At 39.9% G+C, this 20,978-nt stretch overlaps 1 protein-coding gene across 1 annotated transcript in view; it reads left to right on the top strand.

The window, feature by feature from the left end:
• Nucleotides 1-20,978, top strand: part of NR1H4 (nuclear receptor subfamily 1 group H member 4) — a 66,527-nt gene that overhangs the window by 23,834 nt on the left and 21,715 nt on the right. Inside the window, exon 4 of the mRNA XM_060305979.1 lies at nt 8,023-8,388. Coding sequence (XP_060161962.1) covers nt 8,023-8,388 — 366 coding nt within the window. The remainder of the gene's footprint in view (nt 1-8,022; nt 8,389-20,978) is intronic.

The following is a 20,978-nucleotide window of genomic DNA, read 5'->3' as shown; positions in this document are numbered from 1 at the left end:
AACAAGGGTCTCCTGGATCAGGTAAATTATCCTGCTCATTTCTTTTTTAGTATTGAAGTTTCTGAGGGCAACAGACAGGCTCATCTGTCTGACCAGTGAAAAACTCAGTAGAGACTTCTTGAAATATAAAATTCAGAGATAGTTTGTCCTGGTTCTTACCCTTTGGGTAGCTCTTCCAACTTAGAGTCCCTCAAGGCAAGTATAGCTCTTGGGTTGTGAGGAGGGGAGAACGAGGTCAGAAGTAAACTGAGGATTGAGAACAGCTTTGCAAATGGTGATTCTTGGTTGAGCAATCAAAGCTGAAATACACCTAGGAACCATCACTCTTTCCTTTTTCTTGACAATTAGGGCAAGCGTGCTTTAGTTTTTCCACCACAAGGTTTTGAGTGAGAAGACCTTGGTTAAAGCCTTTGCTTCATCCCTTAATAGCTGGGTGACTTTAGACAAATCATTTAACTTCACTGAGTTGACCTTCCATGTCTGTAAAATAGGGTAAGAGATAGTGGGCATCATAAATTATACCTTCCTCAAAGGGTGCAAGTAAGGATCAGATGAGATAATGCATGTAGAACCACCTTTTAAACCCGTAAAGGCTGTAGAAATGGCTTAGCAGTGATTATCACGTTTATATAGATCACATTTGCCTTTTAAAACTGCTTTCACACTTATTATGTGATTTTATCTTCACAACGGGTCCATGAGGGAAGTAGAGCAGGAATTATTATCTCTGTTTTACCATCTCTTGATGTAGACAAATGAGGTCTGCAGAAGCTGAGAGACTGTCCTAAGGTGACACAGTGTATTTGGTTGCATTATCCCTAAGCTCAACCCTGGACCTACTGAGTCCTATTCTGAAGCCCTCCCTTCCAAAAAATACCCAACAGTCACAAACTTGGTATCCACAAGTTATGCTGCAGAAATTATTCCTGCTCGGGAAGCAAGCCACCCTACAACAAGAGTCCAAGGCTAAATAATTATAATATCAGTATGATGATGGTGGGTAACCACACACTCTGCTAAGCATTTAATAAATATTTTATTTAATCCTCATAATAACTCTATGAGGTTGCATGATTATCAGTCCCATTTTACAGATGAGGAAATTGAGGCATAAAAGGGTTCAGCTAGGGGCAGGACAGCAATAAAGACGCAGACATAGAGAATGGACTTGAGGACACGTGGAGGGGGAAGGGTAAGCTGAGACAAAGTGAGAGAGTGGCACGAACATATATACACTACCAAATGTAAAATAGACAGCTTGTGGGAAGAAGCTGCATAGCACAGGGAGATCAGCATGTGCTTTGTGACCACCTAGACGGGTGGGATAAGGAGGGTGGGACGGAGACACAAGAGGAAGGAGTTATGCGGATATATGTATATGTATAGCTGATTCACTTTGTTATATAGCAGCAACGAACACAACAGTGTAAAGCAATTATACTCCAATAAAGATGTTAAAAAAAGAAAAGAAAATGGTTCAGGAGTTTGTCCATGGTCTGCAGAACTAGTGAGTGCCAAGGGAGCCTACATGTATTAGTTTGCTAAGGCTGCTATAATAAAATACCACAGACTGGGTGGCTTAAATTGCAGAAATGTATTGTTTTACCATTCTGGAGGCTAGAAGTCCAAAATCAAGGTGTTAGCTGGGTGGGTTCTTTCTGAGGGCTGAGAGGGAAGGATCTGTTCCTGGCCTCTCTTCCTGGCTTGTAGATGACCTTTTCCTTGTGTATCTTCACATTGCCTTTTCTCTATGAGTTTCTGTCTCTGAAATATAAATTTCCCGTTTGTATAAGGACACCGGTCCTATGGGATTAGGAGGGGACACACTTCCACCCATAACACTGGATAGAAACCCAGATTAGTTTACCTCACGCCGTTAAGTATTATGCTTTAATGATTCCTGACATTACAAAATTATACCAATCTGTATCCTTTTGAGAGGAACGAATGTCAAGACGTAGAACATGGCATTTGACCCCCAAATCGACTTTTAGAGCCACTGAACAAAAATCTGTCCTCTAAAAATTCCTAAATTGGAACGTGCTCCCCAAAAATGTTTATCTAAGAGACTGGTTTCCAGCTTACTAGGCAATTTGGCATCGAGGACTTTTCTCATAAACATTTACAAATATTCTGCTCAGTAATGAAGTTAATCAGTAAACCCCACAACCTCTGGCCTCTGTCACTCCTTACCTAGTCTCATTTTCAGTTGCTGTGAGTAAGCTAAGAATGGTAATGCAGTTTCCGGAGTTAGAAAATCCAGGTCAAATTAGTCCTTGTCACAGCTGCACGTCGTTGGGATTTGCCATGGAAATGATGAGCATGAAGCCTGCTAAAGGTAGGCGGAGGTTCTCAGATGCTGGGGGTGGGTCTTCTGCCACTGGACTGAGGAAACATGGGGCACTTTTGCTTGAGATTCCAGTAACAGATCTCTGTCAAAGATGGCTCAGTCAGAACCAGAAGACTGGGGTGAGAAGCTGGGGTGGTGTGATTTCTATAGGGCTCTAGGCAGGTGTGTATCTCATTGAGACTAAATCTAAGTGTGTTTTCCCTATAATTCTTCACTGGATAGTGTGTAAAATTAGCACCATTCTTCCAAGTTAAACACTAGGCAGTTCTAGCATTAATGCCTTGGATACTTGAAAAAACCTTTTAAAGTACATGATTTCATGCAGTGTTTTTAAAATGGCAAGTCTCAGATCCCAGTGGGTCATGATATCTATTTTGTGACTTGTGACCAGCATTAAAAATTTAGAATAGAATAGAATAGGAATACAATAGAAATGTCAGAGTGCCCGTCAAGAGGTAAGGATAAGTGCTATTTCACGGAAGTTTTGTTTCAATTATTTATACATATGTATAAGTGTGTATGCGGTAGTGATATAAGGTTTATTTCAAACTATGCGTTGTGATGAGAAAAATAAAAAGAGATAAAAAAACATTAATTTACTGAACTAGTTTCACAGTAGATTTCTCCCAATAGTCAATGGAAAATCAGATAAGTAAAGAGTTTACCTTTAAGCCCGCTTTGTTTTCTCTGAAGTAAAATATAGATTATAATTAAAACATAAACAGTATAATATAATGTTGTCTGTTTTAATATATTTTTCAGAATAGAATCTTACCTTTTGAATTTCCAGCTAAAAGTGAAACTCAAATCATTTTCATAATAATTACAATTTTGAACATATTTCTGGTTGTAGACTTGGCAGCACGTTATTTTGTTTAAATGTGTTGTTTAAAAATGGCTGACTCTGTATTTTTTTTTTTTTAATTAACTTATTTATTTATTTTGGCTGCGTTGGGTCTTTGTTGCTGCATGCGGGCTTTCTCTAGTTGTGGCGAGCCAGGGCTACTTTTCCTTATGGTGCATGGGCTTCTCATTGCGGTGGCTTCTCTTGTTGCAGAGCACGGGCTCTAGGCGAGCGGGCTTCAGAAGTTGTGGCATGCAGGCTCAGTAGTTGTGACTCACGGGCTCTAGAGCGCTGACTCTGTAGTTGTGGTGCATGGGCTTATTCGCTGCACGGCATGTGGGATCTTCCTGGACTGATATTCGAACCCATGTACCTTGCATTGGCAGGTGGATTCTTAACCACTGTGCCACCAGGGAAGCCCCTGACACTGTATTTAGAGATGGAAATTAGTTGGAAGGCTGCGGAAGTAAATTTTCCATCGTTTCAATTTAATAAGTATTTATTAAAGATTTACACTGTGTCAGGCTTTTTGTAAGGTGCCAGGAATGAAGGAGAAAAGGGAATGTAATATATAGTAATCTAATGTATTCCCCAGGAGTTCACAGACTAACCACAACAACAAAAATGTATTGAGGGGCTTCCCTGGTGGCACAGTGGTTGAGAGTCCGCCTGCCGATGCAGGGGACATGGGTTCGTGCCCCGGGCCGGGAAGATCCCACATGCTGCGGAGCGGCTGGGCCTGTGAGCCATGGCCACTGAGCCTGTGCGTCTGGAACCTGTACTCCGCAACGGGAGAGGCCATAGCAGTGAGAGGCCCGTGTACAGCCAAAAAAAAAAAAAAAAAAAGTTGTATTGAATGTTTATGCTTAGGCACTATGCAGTTTACGTTCTTTGTCTTAGTTTATCTTTATTGCAACCTTTCACCTAGGTACTATATTTTGTTTCAATTACTATATTATCCCAGCTTTTCTTTAAAAAAATTTTATTGAAGTATAGCTGCTTTACAATGTTGTGTTAGTTTCTGCTGTACAGCAGTGAATCAGCTATAGGTGTGCATATAGCCCCTCTTTTTTGGATTTCCTTTCCATTTAGGTCACCACAGAGCACTGAGTAGAGTTCCCTGTGCTGTACAGTAGGTTCTCATTAGTTATCTGTTTTATACATAGTAGTGTATTATATGATCCCGGCTTTATAGAGGAAGGAACAGAAGCTTAAAGAAGTTCAATGTCTTTCCCAAGTTCATACATCTAGCAAGTTGCAGGCGAACTGAATCCAGGTTTGTCTACACAGAAGCGCTTGTAACGAGTACGTCCTACCACCTCAAATGATATAGCATGAAAGATAAGCCTGTAAACCAACAAAAATGATGGTACATGCTTCTGAGTGCTGCAGTAGAGTGTGTACAGAGGGTAGGAGAGATTAATTCTACCTAGGAAAACTGGGACAGGCCTCACAGAGGAGGTGGTGGGTTGACAAACCAGGTGGGGAAAGGCACCAACATCACAAAGGCCTGGCACCAGGAACGGCACACAACTTCATAAACCAAATCATATCATCTGTTAAGAAACCATGGATTGGGAAATAAAGGAAGGCCGAGAAGGCAATTTTCCCATTCATGAAACATTTCGACAAACATTCATGAAACGTTTACTAGAAGCAGCGTTGTGCCAGGGATGAAAAACTGGACATAATCTGAACCCTTTATCGGGCTCATCAGAAACTAACTGTGGGTTTATGAAGAAGGGTTATCCTTTGTACGTGAACCTGATTCTCCCATTTGGGTTCACAGTGGTTCTGGTCACAAACTCCTTAGAGCTGTGCTGTCAGATATGGCAGTCATTAGCCACATGCAGCTATTTAATTTTAAGTTTTAATTATTTAAAGTTACATAAAATGAAAAATTCATTTCCTCATCATTAGTAGCCGTGTTTCAAATGTTCAATATTCATATGGTTAGCCGCTACCATGTTGAAAGGTATAGAATGCTTGCATCTCAGAAGTTTCCCTTTGATGGTACTCCTTTAGAGAAACTATTAAATGCTACCAAATGACCCTCTACCCAGAAAAATGTTGCTTCCCTTTACAGGGGGTGTCAGCCTCTCCTGGAGTCCATTCAAGTGTTCGCATTTAAGAACTCTTCCCTAAACTCCCATGGAGAATTTGTGTTATAAAGAAATCCAAAATCTCCTCTTTCTTGATAAACTGATTCTTTAAAAAATCACTCATAAATTGCATTAAAATAGAAATGAATTTACCTTTTCCGAAAGTACACTGTAAAGTTGACTTACCTTTGCCCTCTCCACATCTTATGCTCTGTCAGAAAATTCTGTATTTGCTTACTTGGTTTTATCCCAGCCCTTGACATACTCCCACCTCTCCCCACCCCAAATACACAAACAAGAGAAAGTCTGGGGCCTCTTCTATCTGTTTTCTGTCTGTCTGTCACTGTTGTGTCCTCGGAACCTAGGACAGCGTCAGGCAAATTGTAAGTGTTCAATATATTTATGAGTGAAATAAGTATCCTATAACTTATAGCATCAAAACAGACTGATGTGTATTAATATTTACTAATTATCATACAATCAAGATTTTGCTAGGTTCTTTAGGAAACAAACATGTCTTTTTATGGCACTCCACTTATCAAAACTTTTTCTCAGAAACTGTATCTTATACTCAGAATTACCTTATGAGATAGCGAGCCTGGGTGTTAGTAGCCCCATTTTACAGAAGAAACAGAAAAATGTTAGGCAGTTGTTCAAGGTCTCACAGTCAGTTCATGGAAGTTATTCTTGTCTCACCATTTTGGAGGATGTTGTCCATGCTGGGGTTTTTTATTGTAAGTTGCCTGTATATTTATTGTCTCTACTCTGTGGAAATTTGGTGGGAACACCGTGAAATACTAGAAGTGGATGTGTTTTGGGAATAGAGGCATTATTTAATAATATTGTGTACTGATCTCATATTCTTACCCTGTTTTGTGTTGTTTTCATATAGTAGCATTGATGTCTTTGTGAAAGTGTTCCATTTTAACTGAGATGATTCCAGATATTGATAACATGATTTGACTTGAGTTGGGACTCCATTGTGTCTCTTGACTATTAAAAGATTTGTTGAAATAATGCTCAGAGATCTTGGAATTGTCTTATGAGGAGAAAACAACTACACATTTCCTTAGATTCTACAGAATCCAGATTCTGACATTAATTGATTATGTGACTTCAGGCAAGTTGCTTAACTTTACTAGACCTGTAGATGGAGAGAAACTGGGGCTGGGGGTGGGGATGGGAAGTTGAGTGAGGGTAAGATGGGTCGGAGGATAAAACCTAGATGAAACGAATGATTTTAATGCTTTTAGCTCTTTTCAGTTGTATTCACTCCAGAAATTTTAACCATATTTAGTTATTAAATAGATCAAGATTTTGCTCATATTTTAGCTTCTCTTTTTTCTGTAATAATTCCATATTTTTATATTTTTCCATTTTGCAGTCATAAGACAAATCCCCATGGCCAAAATTTTTTGACTGTCAGATATACTGACTCAGTGCTGGTTTTATATGGATAAGTTGGGCATGAAAGTAACAAAATTGATTTTGCACAGATATTGTATCCTTTGTGTTCCATCAGTGATTTCCTGTCTCAATGCAGAAAGCATTTTATTTTAAACAAACATTTAACACACATATTTTCCACTTTGCGTTGTAGAAAGGCCCTGAATTCTAATGCCCATAAACTGTTGGTCATACACTTATAGAGGTTTTAGACATAAAGAAGAACTATAACATCATGCAGCATGGAGTCTTCTCTTTACAGATAAGTAAAGGGAGGCCCATGAAGGGTAGGTAAGTACTATACAATTGGGTTCAGACACCCAGGGACCTAGGTTTAGGGAAGACTTCCCAAGAGAAGCTATACTTAAAGGGAAATTTAGAGGTAAGTGGAGAATAGTGAGATAACGTTCTTGGAGGGGATGGCTGTTGAGGAAAGTTCCAGGCTCAGGAAGCAGCATGTGGGAAAGGTCCTGAGTCTGGAAGCAGCAAGGCATATTTAAGGAATATGGAAGGCGGAACATGGGAAATGGCTGGAAAAGAAAGAAAGGGTAAGATCATGCAGAGTCTTGCAGGCCTAGCTATAGGTTACCTGAAAGCGGAGGCATTGAAGGGACTAACAAACTCAAGTACAGAGGGAGGAAGAGACAAGCTTTAAAGCATCACACATTTGAAATTATCGCAGAGAGGAGCAATTCAGCACGTGGGCTTTGAAGTCAGACTCAAAGTCCAAATCTCAGCTACTTAGGTGTGTAGGAATAAAGTTGCATAATTACTCTGTGCCTCTGACTACTCAATTTTAAGTGGGGCTAATACTGTTAACCCACTTTATAGGATTTTGTAAGACAGAAACGACAAAAGATAGCATTTGTGTATATGCCTGTCCTTTATCTTTGTTTTCTGTGGATTGTTGAATGTTTTCCATGTTGAATAGTTTTTTTAACTTGCCTTTTTTCTTTTTCTTTTAAACATTCTTGTTTGTTTTCCTTTTCTCCATGTTGAATGTCTTCTTATTGGTTTGCAAAAGCTCTTTACATATGAATGATGAGTGTTTTTGTCTGTCCTCTATGTTGCAGATATCTTTCTGAGCTTTTAATATTGTCATTTAATCTGTTAATAGTTCTTTTACTGTAAAAAAGTTAATTTTATATTAAAATTTTAATGTAAATATTCAAATATTTCAATCTTTCCTTAGAGCCTGTACTCCTAACCATATGCTAAACTGCCTCTCTTATTTATAGAATGATGACATTAATTCCAGTTTTGTTATCGCTTTTGTTCAGGTGTACTAACAGAACAAGCAGCAGGTCCTCTGGGACAGAATCTAGAAGTGGAACCATACTCACAATACAACAACATTCAGTTTCCCCAAGTTCAACCACAGATTTCCTCATCTTCCTATTATTCCAACCTGGGTTTCTATCCCCAGCAGCCTGAAGAGTGGTACTCTCCTGGAATATATGAACTCAGGCGAATGCCTGCTGAGACTCTCTACCAGGGAGAGACTGAGGTAGTGGAGATTCCTGTGACAAAGAAGGCCCGACTGGGTGCATCAGCAGGGAGAATAAAAGGGGATGAGCTATGTGTTGTTTGTGGAGACAGAGCATCCGGTTACCACTATAATGCACTGACCTGTGAGGGGTGCAAAGGTAAGCCTCTTTTGGTTGGCAGTTTTCTCCTTATTAAAGTTTTTCTCTACTGGTTGTTGAAATCCCTCAAACTGGATTCTTCCCTTTTCCCAGATAACTTCCCATTTTCTCCTCCTCTGCTCTTACTTCTTCCTACGTCTTCTCCTTCATTGGGATGTCATAGATTTCTAGGGAAATCTTATTAGAGTATTTAGCTTGGATATAAGTAAACTTTTTCCTATTCACAACCTCACACATAGTTAGAAGGAATTTATGATTGTGGGTTTTGTTTGTTTGTGTTGTTTTTTGAAAAGAAAGAGAAATTGCTGAACTCATCTCTTTTAAAATTAAGCTCAAGGAGAATAAGATTTTATTCAATAAATATTTTAACATACGTTTTCGTGTACTTTAGTTAATTGAGAAAGAGACAGAGGAAGAAAAGCAAACAAAAGAAAACAAAAAGGAAGTAATGATAGCCTATATTCAACAAATATTTCACTTAGCAGGAAAATAGATCTGTGAGCAATTCTGTAGGGGAAATCAATGAAATTGTAATCCATTTAGGATGGATAAGGTATAACACATGAAACATGAAAATGACTCAATATAAAGCCCTATGTGATCATTCTCCCGATAAGGACACAGATGATAAGTTTGTAAAATTTGAGAGGAAAGAACATAATGGACTAGTAGGTTCATCTATTTATTTTTGCATTTGTTCTTTCAACAAATATTCATGGGATGCCTACCATGTATTAGGCACTCTGTTAGCTTCCAGGACTTTGAAAGCTGATAAAGAACTGTCCCTGGAGCAGAATCTGTTGAATGGCGAGCCAGTTTGGTATTCCCAGATGCCAATGATTGCCATAAAAATAAACAGAGGACCCAGCCACGTAAGAATGGCTCTAGGACATTTCAGACCTTTGAAAGTTCAAGTGATCAGATTGTCTAAAATTATATTAGTCAGCTCTTTAAAACTTGGTGTGATTTCATTAGATTTTTAAAAAACAAAGTAGTATTTATGCCCCAAATTAAAAAATTAAAACAGATCTATAAAGAAAATTTCAAAGATCTCGTTTATGGCCTTTAAAATACTCTTATCCTTTTTGTGAAGAGCCAAGTCTATATGGGTAAAAGTTACATATAAGTTCTTTGAAGACATAGATTGTGTCTTCTTCAGCTCTGTTACTCCTCATAGCATCTAACACAGTGTCTGGTACATAGTAGATGTGTAAATAAATAAAAGCATAGTAAACTTGGAATGCCATAATGAAAATCCATGCTCATCGCTTCCTAGCTAAGAAGGGGTGTAGCTTCAAATCTCTTGCTTCTAAATCTAACCCCAGAGACTCTATTATTAACCACCAAGTGATCATTCTGCTCTCCGAGCTATTGTTCAAGGGTAACATTGACTAACTTGGTGGCCAAAGGAAGAGAATCAAGTGCTCCATTTAGGTGTCGAGGTATCGGTATTATCCAAGCCAAGGGGATAAAACCTTAAAGTTAGTAACCTGGGCCAGCTCACCTCCTTACAGGTGAAGGCTGGAGTGAAACCTGGTCCTCCTGAGAATTCTGGGGCGTGGCCAGGTGAGTAGAGGGAGACCAGAGTGCCATGGACAACCCTAAGAAACAGCGACTCAAAGACAGGCAGAGGATGAGAAGCCCATAAAGGATAGAAAAGAGAAGTCAAAGCTAGGAAGCTACTAGGCAAGTGCAGGGTCAGGAGACCAGGGGACAGAAAACTGGTCTAAGGAGAACCGGTCCTCTGGGGAGCTCAGGGAGGAAAACCTGGATCTGAACGTAGGTATATTTTTAAAAGCAGAGAAAGGTAGGGCTTTTTCTTTGATTATGATTTGAGACTTTGCCCCCATGATGACAGCAGAAGGACAAGAGTGCAAGAGCAGATGGGATACAGCCAGGCAGGGCCCATGTTCTACATCAGGGTTTGGCAATTGTTTTCTGTAAAGAGACGGATAGTAAATATTGTAGGCTTTGCACCATAGCGGCCTTGTTGCGATTACGCAACTCTGCAAACTCAGCCACGTAAGAGTGGCTTTACTTAGCCTACAAAAATAGGCAGGACAATAAAAAACAGGCAGTGGGCCAAATTGGGCCCAGGGCCTAGCTGTAATTTGCTGACCCCTGTTCTAGACCAATAACTCTCAGAATTAACTGGAAACTATGCAGTGAGAGAGCACAGCACTCAGGGTATATGTGCAAGAAAAATAACCTTTTTTGTATAATTGGATTTAATCCAATTTCAAGCCCTGGTGGAAACTTTATTTCATCAATTCAGAATGAATCTACTGAGTTTTCTGGGTCCTGGAGGTGGGGCTCTTGTTCTTGGTGCTGTTAACATAGTCCAGCGTCTGTTGAGGGCTGTTCTCTCTGGTCTTCGCTCACCAGTAGGAAAGGTCTCTGAGGTGCTATCCTGGCATCCTGAGCACACCCCTGCTTCCCATCTGGCCCCACCTGCTTCCCTGCTGCTCAGATGGGTGGGCTCCTGATGCTGCCGCACTGTCACCTGGAACGCCTGGCTGCCCAGGGAAACCACATGGCCACGTTATCCGTTCCTGTGCCCTGTGGGGTGCAGGGAACCCCAAGGGCCTCCCCTGACTCTTCCCAGGAAAGAGCACAAGAATCCCTCTCTTCTAGGATTTCTCAATGATGTGGAGTTCCCATAAACTTTCTGCACACCCAGTCCCAGGAGGGGTCTGGTGTGTGAGGATTAGGGGGTGGGAGGGACAGAGTTCAGGACCTTCTTGTGTACTTAACATGTCTTAACTCTTTGGTCGTCTGCCTCTCCCAATTTGGGGAAATTTTGTTAGTGTCTGGGATCTTGGGGCTTAGGCTTTGGTGACTGAAAAGCCAATAATTGGCTCCTTTGTGCTTTTTATTCATTTATTTTTATTTTATTTTTTTGCGGTACGCGGGCCTCTCACTGTTGTGGCCTCCCGCGTTGCGGAGCACAGACTCCAGATGTGCAGGCTCAGCGGCCATGGCTCATGGGCCCAGCCGCTCCGTGGCATGTGGGATCTTCCCGGACCGGGGCACGAACCCTCATCCCCTGCATCGGCAGGCGGACTCTCAACCACTGCGCCACCAGGGAAGCCCCCTTTGTGCTTTTTAGATGTTCTCTCGAGAAAACAAATGAAAATCATTCTGGCTTAGTAAATGGGGAGGAAGTGCACAGAATAGGGTAGAGTTCAAGCCAAAGAACCAGTGCCTCTGGGCCAGGCAGGCCTAAAAGCTTGGCCACCTTCATCCCCCCGCCCCACACCCCTGGGATATCTGCGCCTACCAGATACAAAATGAATTTCACGCCATAACTTTCCATCAGAGGGAGTATGAGCTCTGGGATTTGACAGGCATGAATTGAATCTAGGCTCTATACCTCTTGGCTGACTAAGCAAGTTCCTTAATATATTGATTAGTCAAAGTTCAACAAAGTAAAGCAGAAACCAAATTTCAAGCGGAGAAGAATCAGTACAGGAGAACTTGGAAGGGCAGAGGAGCAGGTTCTATGCTGAGTCTCCAAGCCACACTGCAGAACTGGTTTGCCGGGGCAGTTGTTATTCAAGAAGATGGGGGGTCAGGAAGGTAACATAAGAATTATTGACTCCAGGAAGACGGTACCTTAGTTGACCTTTAGGGATCAGGAAGTTGCCTTCACTGCAATTACTGGCTCCAGAGCCATGGTGCACCTGCTAAATCTGTACATACAGAAGATGAATACCCTGTGTCTAGTCTCTCAATGCCCTGGAAGCTAGCAACTGGAAAACAAGGTGCTGCCACAGCAAAACCATGATCCTGCTTGCCAGCAGAAACAACAGAAGCACAGCTCTTTCTTCACTTCCACTTTTCAAATATCTTACAAGGGCATCTGTTTGGCAGAGCTTAAATTGTATCCACATTTAGCGGCAAGGGAGTCTGGGAGAGATTGTGTTCAACTGTCCTGCCTTCACAGTAGAGGACGCACGAATCCAACTAGCCAACCTCAGTTGACAGAATATGTAACTTCTCGGAGCCTCCAATCTGTGAATTAGGAATAATATCTATTTTTTACAGGGTTCTTGTGAGGATTAAATTAGATTTTTTTATGTAAAGATCCTGGTAGCTCTCTTGCCTTAGGACTTCACTGCAGACCTTTCATGAATGTAATACTTTAAACACACACAGACACACTCATACATACCCACGAGAATTTTTTTCTTTTTTTGGTTGCTCTGTGTCTTAGTTGTGGCAGGCAGGCTCCTTAGTTGCGGCTGGCAGGTTCCTTAGTTGTGGCATGCGAACTCTTACTTGAGGTGTGCATGTGGTATCTAGCTCCCTGACCAGGGATTGAACCCGTGTCCCCTGCTTTGGGAGGCGGATTCTTAACCACTGTGCCACCAGGGAAGTCCCAATTTTTTAAAACTTAAAAATAAAACAAAGACCACGGTTAAACTTCCTGATTTCACTGGTCTCTGTTTCTGTTAGAAATACTTTAATTTTTCTTAAGGTTTTATTTGTTATAGGTATTTATGGCATCAATGAGATAAATTTTGATTTTTTAAAAAAACAACTGCAGAACATAAGCATAATGCCAAGTGACAATGAGAGCCATTTGCTCGGCACTAGATTAAATCGAGAGCTGTCCCTCCCCCTCGGTTATCAGTGTGGAGCATATGGAAATATGCTAAGGTCTGGATGAATTTTGACTCAAATCTCAAACCTCAACTGAAAAACTGATCTGCATCTGACTGGATATTTCAAATGGCTGCATTCCCAAATAGGTCAATGTCAATGCCACTCACAACCGTCTCCATGCCAGGAAAGAATGGTAGAACATTTAAAAGGCATTTTATATGAGCAAATGGGGGACTTTTCATCCTTTGGAACATATTTTTATATAAGATAGTGAACCAGCATTAGACTTAGTTCCGAAGTTTTAGAAAAGATTCTAGAATTATTGAAACAATTGTGACATGTAGGATAGATGTAGCGAGTTTCCAACGGGCCTTTGGTTTATGGGTTAGAGCTGAGGAGCCCTGACTTACTTATAAACTTAGTGAAATCCTATTTGATTTTGAGGTCTGATTTTATAAAATTTAATAATGATCCCAATGAACTCTATAGGTCAAATTATCTTAGAGTGTGATTCAAGGGGTGGGGATTAAACGATTTCACTGCATTGGAAGACTTTTGTTATAAAAGTCTTGGGAAGAGTAGGACTCTGAAGGCAGATAACCTGGATTCCAACCCCAGCTGATTCTCTTCCAAGTTACTTAATGTCTCTGGGCTTCAGACTTCGTACCTGTAAAATGAGGATAATAATAAAGATGAGGAGGAAGAAGGTGAGATGATGGCAATGTGATGATGATAGACAAAGAAATAGCATACATCAAGTGATTATTTTGTGCAGGCTTTATCAGGAGACTTTACGTGTACTAACTCATTTCATCTTCAAGAAAACCCTTTGAGGTAGATTTAAATAAGGTAATGTGTGTAAAGCGATTATCATAGTCTTTGCCAGTAGGAAACCCTCAATAAATGTCTGCTATTATTACTATTATGACTGGGTTGTCATGAAGAAAAAATGAGACATTTGTGGGGTTTTTTTGTTGTGGTGGTTCTTTTATTTTTTTTAAGTTTCCTTTTGTTTTTTCACAACTCACACACACACACTGTATTTTATTTTTACAAGAGATAAATAAACTGACACCAAGCATTGTAAATGGATGACCACAACAAAAGCAATGATGATTGCAATTACCAAACATGAAACACATTCACACTATGTCATAATATTGACATTCAGTCCAGTAATCCACCACTGTAACAGCTTCTTTACTTTACAGTGAAAATTGATTTGTATATTTTTGCCTCTGAGTCCTTGTGGGATTTTTTTTTTATTCAAACAGAAAGTCACAAAAATTATAATCATCCTCAACAGTTCACTCAGTCCCATGTAATTAATTTTTTTTTCATCTTGATCTTTTGTTAGCACTTTTACGAATTCATCAGTTTTCCATTAGAGTTCTGAAAATGCTTATTCATTCACTTCAGCAGTATAGTCAGTTACCAGAAACCTGTACTTGTCAGAGTCTTTTCCATGAATTCCTTGAAGATGAAACCCTTTTCTAGGAACATTTTTGTGAAAGCGTCAGAGTACACCCAGAACTGTCTCTAAATGACAAACGACTTAAAAATGACCACGGTTAAAGATTTGATGAAAGTTCATAATAATGCAATTGACAAGGAAATTTAGTTATTTCTGAGATATACATTTTAAAGTAATAACTAGAATTATGACTTATAATATTATACCAGAACATATAAGATTTTTAGAAATTTCATGTGATGTCTGAAACATTTATATTAACATATTTCCATATAAATAACCCAAAGAAAGTTTAGTATTAGTTGTTTTTTGTTTGTTTGTTTGTCTTTTTATACTGCAGGTTCTTAGTAGTCATCAATTTTATACACATCAGTGTATACATGTCTATCCCAATCGCCCAATTCAGCATACCACCATCCCCACCCCACTGTGGTTTTCCTCTCTTGGTGTCCATACGTTTGTTCTCTACATCTGTGTCTCAACTTCTGCCCTGCAAACCAGTTCATCTGTACCATTTTTCTAGGTTCCACATACATGCCTTAATATACGATATTTGTTTTTCTCTTTCTGACTTACTTCACTCTGTATGACAGTCTCTATATCCATCCACGTCTCAACAAATGACTCAATTTCGTTCCTTTTTATGGCTGAGTAATATTCCATTGTATATATGTACCACCTCTTCTTTATCCATTCGTCTGTCAATGGGCATTTAGGGTGCTTCCATGACCTGGCTACTATAAATAGTGCTGCAATGAACATTGGGGTGCATGTGTCTTTTTGAATTATGGTTTTCTCTGGGTATATACCCAGTAGTGGGATTGCTGGATCATATGGTAATTCTATTTTTAGTTTTTTAAGGAACCTTCATACTGTTCTCCATAGTGGCTGTATCAATTTACATTCCCACCAACAGTGCAAGAGGGATCCCTTTTCTCCACACCCTCTCCAGCATTTGTTGTTTGCAGATTTTGTGGTGATGGCCATTCTGACTGGAGTGAGGTGATACCTCATTGTAGCATTTCTCTAATAATTAGTGATGTTGAGCAGCTTTTCATGTGCCTCTTGACCATCTGTATGTCTTCTTTGGAGAAATGTCTATTTAGGTCTTCTGCCCATTTTTGGATTGGGTTGTTTGTTTCTTTAATATTGAGCTGCATGAGCTGTTTGTATATTTTGGAGATTAATCCTTTGTCCGTTGATTCATTTGTGAATAGAGACATTGTTTTTAAAACCTCCAACTCTGTACCTGGCACACCTTGAGTGCTCATAAAACATTTGCTATTGTTGTTTTGTTGATGAATTCCTATTATTTTATCATCGTTATTCTTCTCTTCATCCAGCCCCCTTAATTTGGATCATACACTATTTTCAAAACTATCTCTCTTCCTATTAGTTAACTAATTAAGCCTCTAGCTGCTGGGAGTTTGAATTAATTCATTCAATTTTTTTCAGTAAATATTATTAAGTACCAACTATATGCCAGCCGCTATTCTAAGCCTACGCGATACAGTGGTGAACAAAACAAAATTCCTGCTCTCACTTTCACCATTTTAAAGCAAAGTAGGAAAACAGTTTACATAATTGAGCTAAAATAGAAAAAAAGAGAAACCAGTAAAACAAACAAACAAAAAAGATTAAAAATACAAAAGCAATAAAATGGTATCTAAAAGAACAAATAGAAAAAGGAAATGATAGAAGGGTGATTTCCAATGAATAAAAGTTGATATATCAAATAAATACAGAGTAATGATATAAGACAAACTGAAGACAATAGAAATTAGATTTAAATAAGAAAAAATATTTAAACTAAATATATAAGCAATATATAAATAGGAAAGTAGTGACTAGAGGCCACTAGTCAGTATAAGCCTCCAGCTCCTGGGAGTTTGCCTACCTGGGAGTTTAAACAGCTGTTAAGGGCCTGAAAAGCCCAACCCCTGCAGATGTTACCCTTGCCCTCAGTCTCCCAAGGATACGCAGTAGGGGTGAGGGTGTCCACGGATTTTTGCTTTCAACTCCTTTAGACAACTTCGTCACTTGAACATTTTGTCAAAGCAATGAGTACATGTCATTCAAAAGTCAAACGGTAGAAAATCCCCTGCACAACCATTTCTGCCCCAAGTCCTGTTCCCCAGAGGCAACCACTGATAACCACTAGTGGTTTTGTGTTTTTGTGTTTTGCATTTTGTTGTTTGATCATTTGGATAGGCTTTATTTCCACAGAACCATCTCCCCTCCTTACAAACACAGAATTAAAGATATAGAGAAGGCATACAATTTTTAAAATAATATTCCTTTATTATGCTTTTCATATCCATGGAATTAGTAGTAATGGCTCTCTTTTATTTCTGATACTAGTAATTTGTGTCTTCTCTCTTTTTCTTGGTTAGCCTTGCTAGATATTTTTCAATTTTATTGATCTTTTCGGAGAACCAGCTTTGGTTTCATTGATTTTCTCTGTTGTATTCCTATTTTCTTTTTTTTTTTTTTTTGTGGTACGTGGGCCTCTCACTGTCGTGGCCTCTCCCGTTGCGGAGCACAGGCTCCGGATGCGCAGGCTCAGCGGCCATGGCTCACGGGCCCAGCCGCTCCGCGGCATGTGGGATCTTCCCGGACCGGGGCACGAACCCGTGTCCCCTGCATCGGCAGGCGGACTCTCAACCACTGCGCCACCAGGGAAGCCCTGTATTCCTATTTTCAATTTCACTGATCCTGCTCTAACTTTTATTACTTCTCCTCTTCAGCTTACTTTGGATTTAATTTGCTCTCTTTTCTAGTTTCCTAAGGTGGAAGTTTAGATTATTGGATTTTATGTATTTCTTTTCTAATGTATTCAGTTAATGCTATGAATTTTTCCTCTGAGTACTGCTTTTGCTACATCCCACAAATTTTGATGAGTTGTATTTTCATTTTCATTTAGTTCATTTCTACGTTTTTCCTTTGATAGCCACCTCCGTATTTTAGATGTACTTTATGTGTAGCATTTCAGAAACACTTTGTTACTGAAACAGGTAGGACTAAGTGTAAGACATATCATATTTCTATATTTCTGTAATCAAATTTAATCTTTCCCAGGCTCATAATACCCCTGGCTGATGAGAAATTCCACTTGGGATATATTTGGGGATGCTCTTTTCCCCAGGAACATGCACAAATATCAGGGGTCTTACACAGGGGGGAATATTTTGGTATTAGTTGATATGCTCCTTGTTCACCTTTGAATTGATCCCTTGAGAGTGGACAACTCAGCCACCTTTTGACATGGGTATTTTATCTCAGGGTTTCCAAGGTCATGTTATTAGTATCTTCCTGTCCTCATCTCAGAGCTATCCCATTAAAGATTTGTCACCTCTCTAGAGGCTCTTTATGGGTGCTGGTCCAATACTCAGAGAACCTGTGAGACTCATCCCATTTTCAGGCTCTGGTGAAGTTCCCCAAACCTTTTTCCAGCTAAGCTGCCTCTGCTCCCCCAACTCTAAAAGCATTGACCTCCGCCTCCATCATCTTTGATATGATGCAGTGTAACCCTTTCAATGAGGGGTTGAAAACAAAAGCCCTATCCGAGAGTTATCTTTATCTAGAGGTAAACAACTTCAGCTTTTGTCTTAGCAAGTGAGCATAAAAAGATGGCTACCCTCTTGGGATGGGATAGAAAAGCAAAAGACAACAAAACAGCACCCCCAAACCCCAAAACAATAGGACCAAGTATAAATCACACATGAGTCACTTGATAAATCATCCTTTACATTAAAATTCCTAAAATTGTTGAAAAATACACATTTATGGACTCAGACAAACTGGGGAAAATAATGATTCTCAGTTATGGGCTGGACAGTTTCCACTGGAGACTCTTTATTTCATTTATCCTTATAGTGGCTCCTTGAGATAGTATTATCATCTCCTTTTTCCAAATAAAAATACCAACACTCAGAAATTCGCCCGGATCTCACAGCTATGAAAGAATGCAGTAGAACTGGTACTCAAATCTGCAGGACTCTTTTGTTTGTTTGTTTGTTTTGCGGTACGTGGGCCTCTCACTGTTGTGGCCTCTCCCGTTGCAGAGCAACAGGCTCTGGACGCGCAGGTTCAGCGGCCATGGCTCACGGGCACAGCCGCTCTGCGGCACGTGGAATCTTCCCGGACCGGGGCACGAACCCGTGTCCCCTGCATCGGCAGGCGGGCTCTCTACCACTGCGCCACCAGGGAAGCCCAGACTATGTTATTTTAATGAACTTTTATTTCACAGTATTTTTTTTTTTTTTTCCAGAGGGAGTATAGAAGTTTTACGAATGCCCTTTGACTACTAGGTTGTTTGTTGATTTGCCTACTTTGGAGTGACATTAGGCAACTTCCAAAAGTAATTCAAAGTCAGTTCTTTTTAAACCTATTTAAGAAAAAAAAATTAGAAATTATAGTGATAAAAGTAAGTGTTGGAAAATCAGGGAGACATTTTTTTGTGGCTCCCTAACAGATAAAGGGGGAAAAAAACCTTAAAAGCAACATTAACAAGAACTAAATAGTCAAGAATAATTTTTATCGACTGCATCTCAAAAGTTTGAGAGTTTGCTTTTTCAAAAACAACGACCTAAAACAGCTCCTGCCAGGCGATCAGGAGTCTATTACTGAGTTCTAAAAAAATCAGCAAACAACTCAAAGAGAGGAATTGAGATCCTAAAGCCTAAGAAACTGTGTGATGGAGACCAAAGCTTACCTGGTTCAGTATTGGCAGCTCTTCTGTCTAGTTTGTGCTACTTTGCAGTTTTCTACCAGTGAGACAGAGGTGGAGCAGACACCTGGAGTGGGGAGGGAGAACAGGATGTTTCTGAAGAAGCTTTGGAGATAGGGATGAAACTGTGGAGCACTTCACCTGCAAAATGGGATTTGGGGAGATTCATGTCAAAAGACAATTTTTAAGAATGTAATCTCCTAACTAGAAGGACAGCATAATATAGTGGTTAAGAGCATAGAGTACGGAACTGAGCCTATCAGCGTTCAAATCTGAGCTCTACCATTTACTATCTGTAGGACCTTGAGCAAATGACTTAATTTCTGTGTAACTCGGTCTCCTTACCTATAAGAGAGAGATAAGACTAGGTCTACCTCATAGGATTGTTATTAGTGTTAAGTGAAACGCCATAGGCAAAGTGTTTAAAAGCGCCTGCTACAGAATAAGTCCTGTACAAGTCGGTGGTGGAGTCCTTTTTATTCTATGGTCTGCTGAGGCAGAACTAAAAGCTGACTTTCTTTAGGCCGTATTGGATGTTAACATAACTAATTCCTCAGTCCTATGTGTCTGTTGCTGTTTAAAAAGTCAGGAGACCCTTAGAGGTTGAAACATCAACCAACATCTTATTGATTTCAAAGTAATGTGTGGCCTACTGTCAGTCCCTGGAGTCCAGTATGTGCATGTGTGTCTGTGTGGGCATGTATGTAAGTATGAGTTGGGAGTAGGGTATGGTATGGGTTCTATCTGTATAAAGAAGCAGAAAAGCAGGATGTCCAATATTCTGCGTAACTGAGGGATCCATTTTACCATCCTATAGCTTATTCGCCTGCCACCCCAGGAAGCCCCCTAGCGCTACACACTCCCCTGAGGGCAATGCCAGCCCTGTCTATTCATCTTCGTTTACCGGGGAGCCTCTGTTCCTCAGTGAATTTCCTTTCCATTCATTTTCATATGACTTTTCTGATATGGGCATTGTTGAATATGCACAAGAGAGAGGCAGAGGTATGTGTACGGATTGATTTGCATAAGTATAAATACAGTATATGTAGCCTTATTTAAATGATAGAATGATAACATTGTGTTGCCACCTTAGAGTGAAAGCTAATTAATTCAGCTATTGAGATGATAATGATTCCTTTCTCAGTTAATACCAGAGCAAAAAAACCCTGCAGAATTGTCCTAGCACTGTTCCTTTGACTCATCCTGGAATAAGGAATTTTATTTCAATTCATTATTGAGCTATCAATATCTATCATGGTTTTAGAGGGAATTGTGCCTGGGAGGGGCTGAAAATTAGTGGGCAGATTGACTCAAGTAAGCTAAAGTGGTCATTGAGATCAATCATTTGGTATCAGGAAAAAGTTCTTTTTTTCTTTTCTTTTCTTTCTTTCTTTTTTTGTCTGTAGTTTCTTTTGAATTGCACGATGTGGTGTTTGCACTCCCAATATCAACACTGATCTGAAGCACAGTCTTTTTTTAGACTCTATGTGGTTGGATTTGACATTTAGGAAAATGGTAATGCCATTCCTACTGAAAGTTATACCAGCTCACAAATTCAAAAGCAAGTCTATGACTTTTTTAACCTTGACATCTCTAACTTTTTCTTCAGCTTGTTTTCATATTGAGTTAGTTATCAAGTCCTGAATGTTCCTCTGTTTCCTGCCCCCCTACTCCCCGCCCCATATAGGTCAGGCATCAGTCACCCTCTGGCCATAACAGCCTCTTGCCTCCAGTCTCCGATCTCCCTGTCCCACCTTTCTTGACCTTGCCCCAAGGAGT

The sequence above is a fragment of the Globicephala melas genome, chromosome 10 (assembly GCF_963455315.2).
Source record: "Globicephala melas chromosome 10, mGloMel1.2, whole genome shotgun sequence".
Taxonomy (NCBI): domain Eukaryota; kingdom Metazoa; phylum Chordata; class Mammalia; order Artiodactyla; family Delphinidae; genus Globicephala; species Globicephala melas.
The sequence above is the reverse complement of the archived record's forward strand: the minus strand, read 5'-3'. Positions and strand labels throughout refer to the sequence as shown.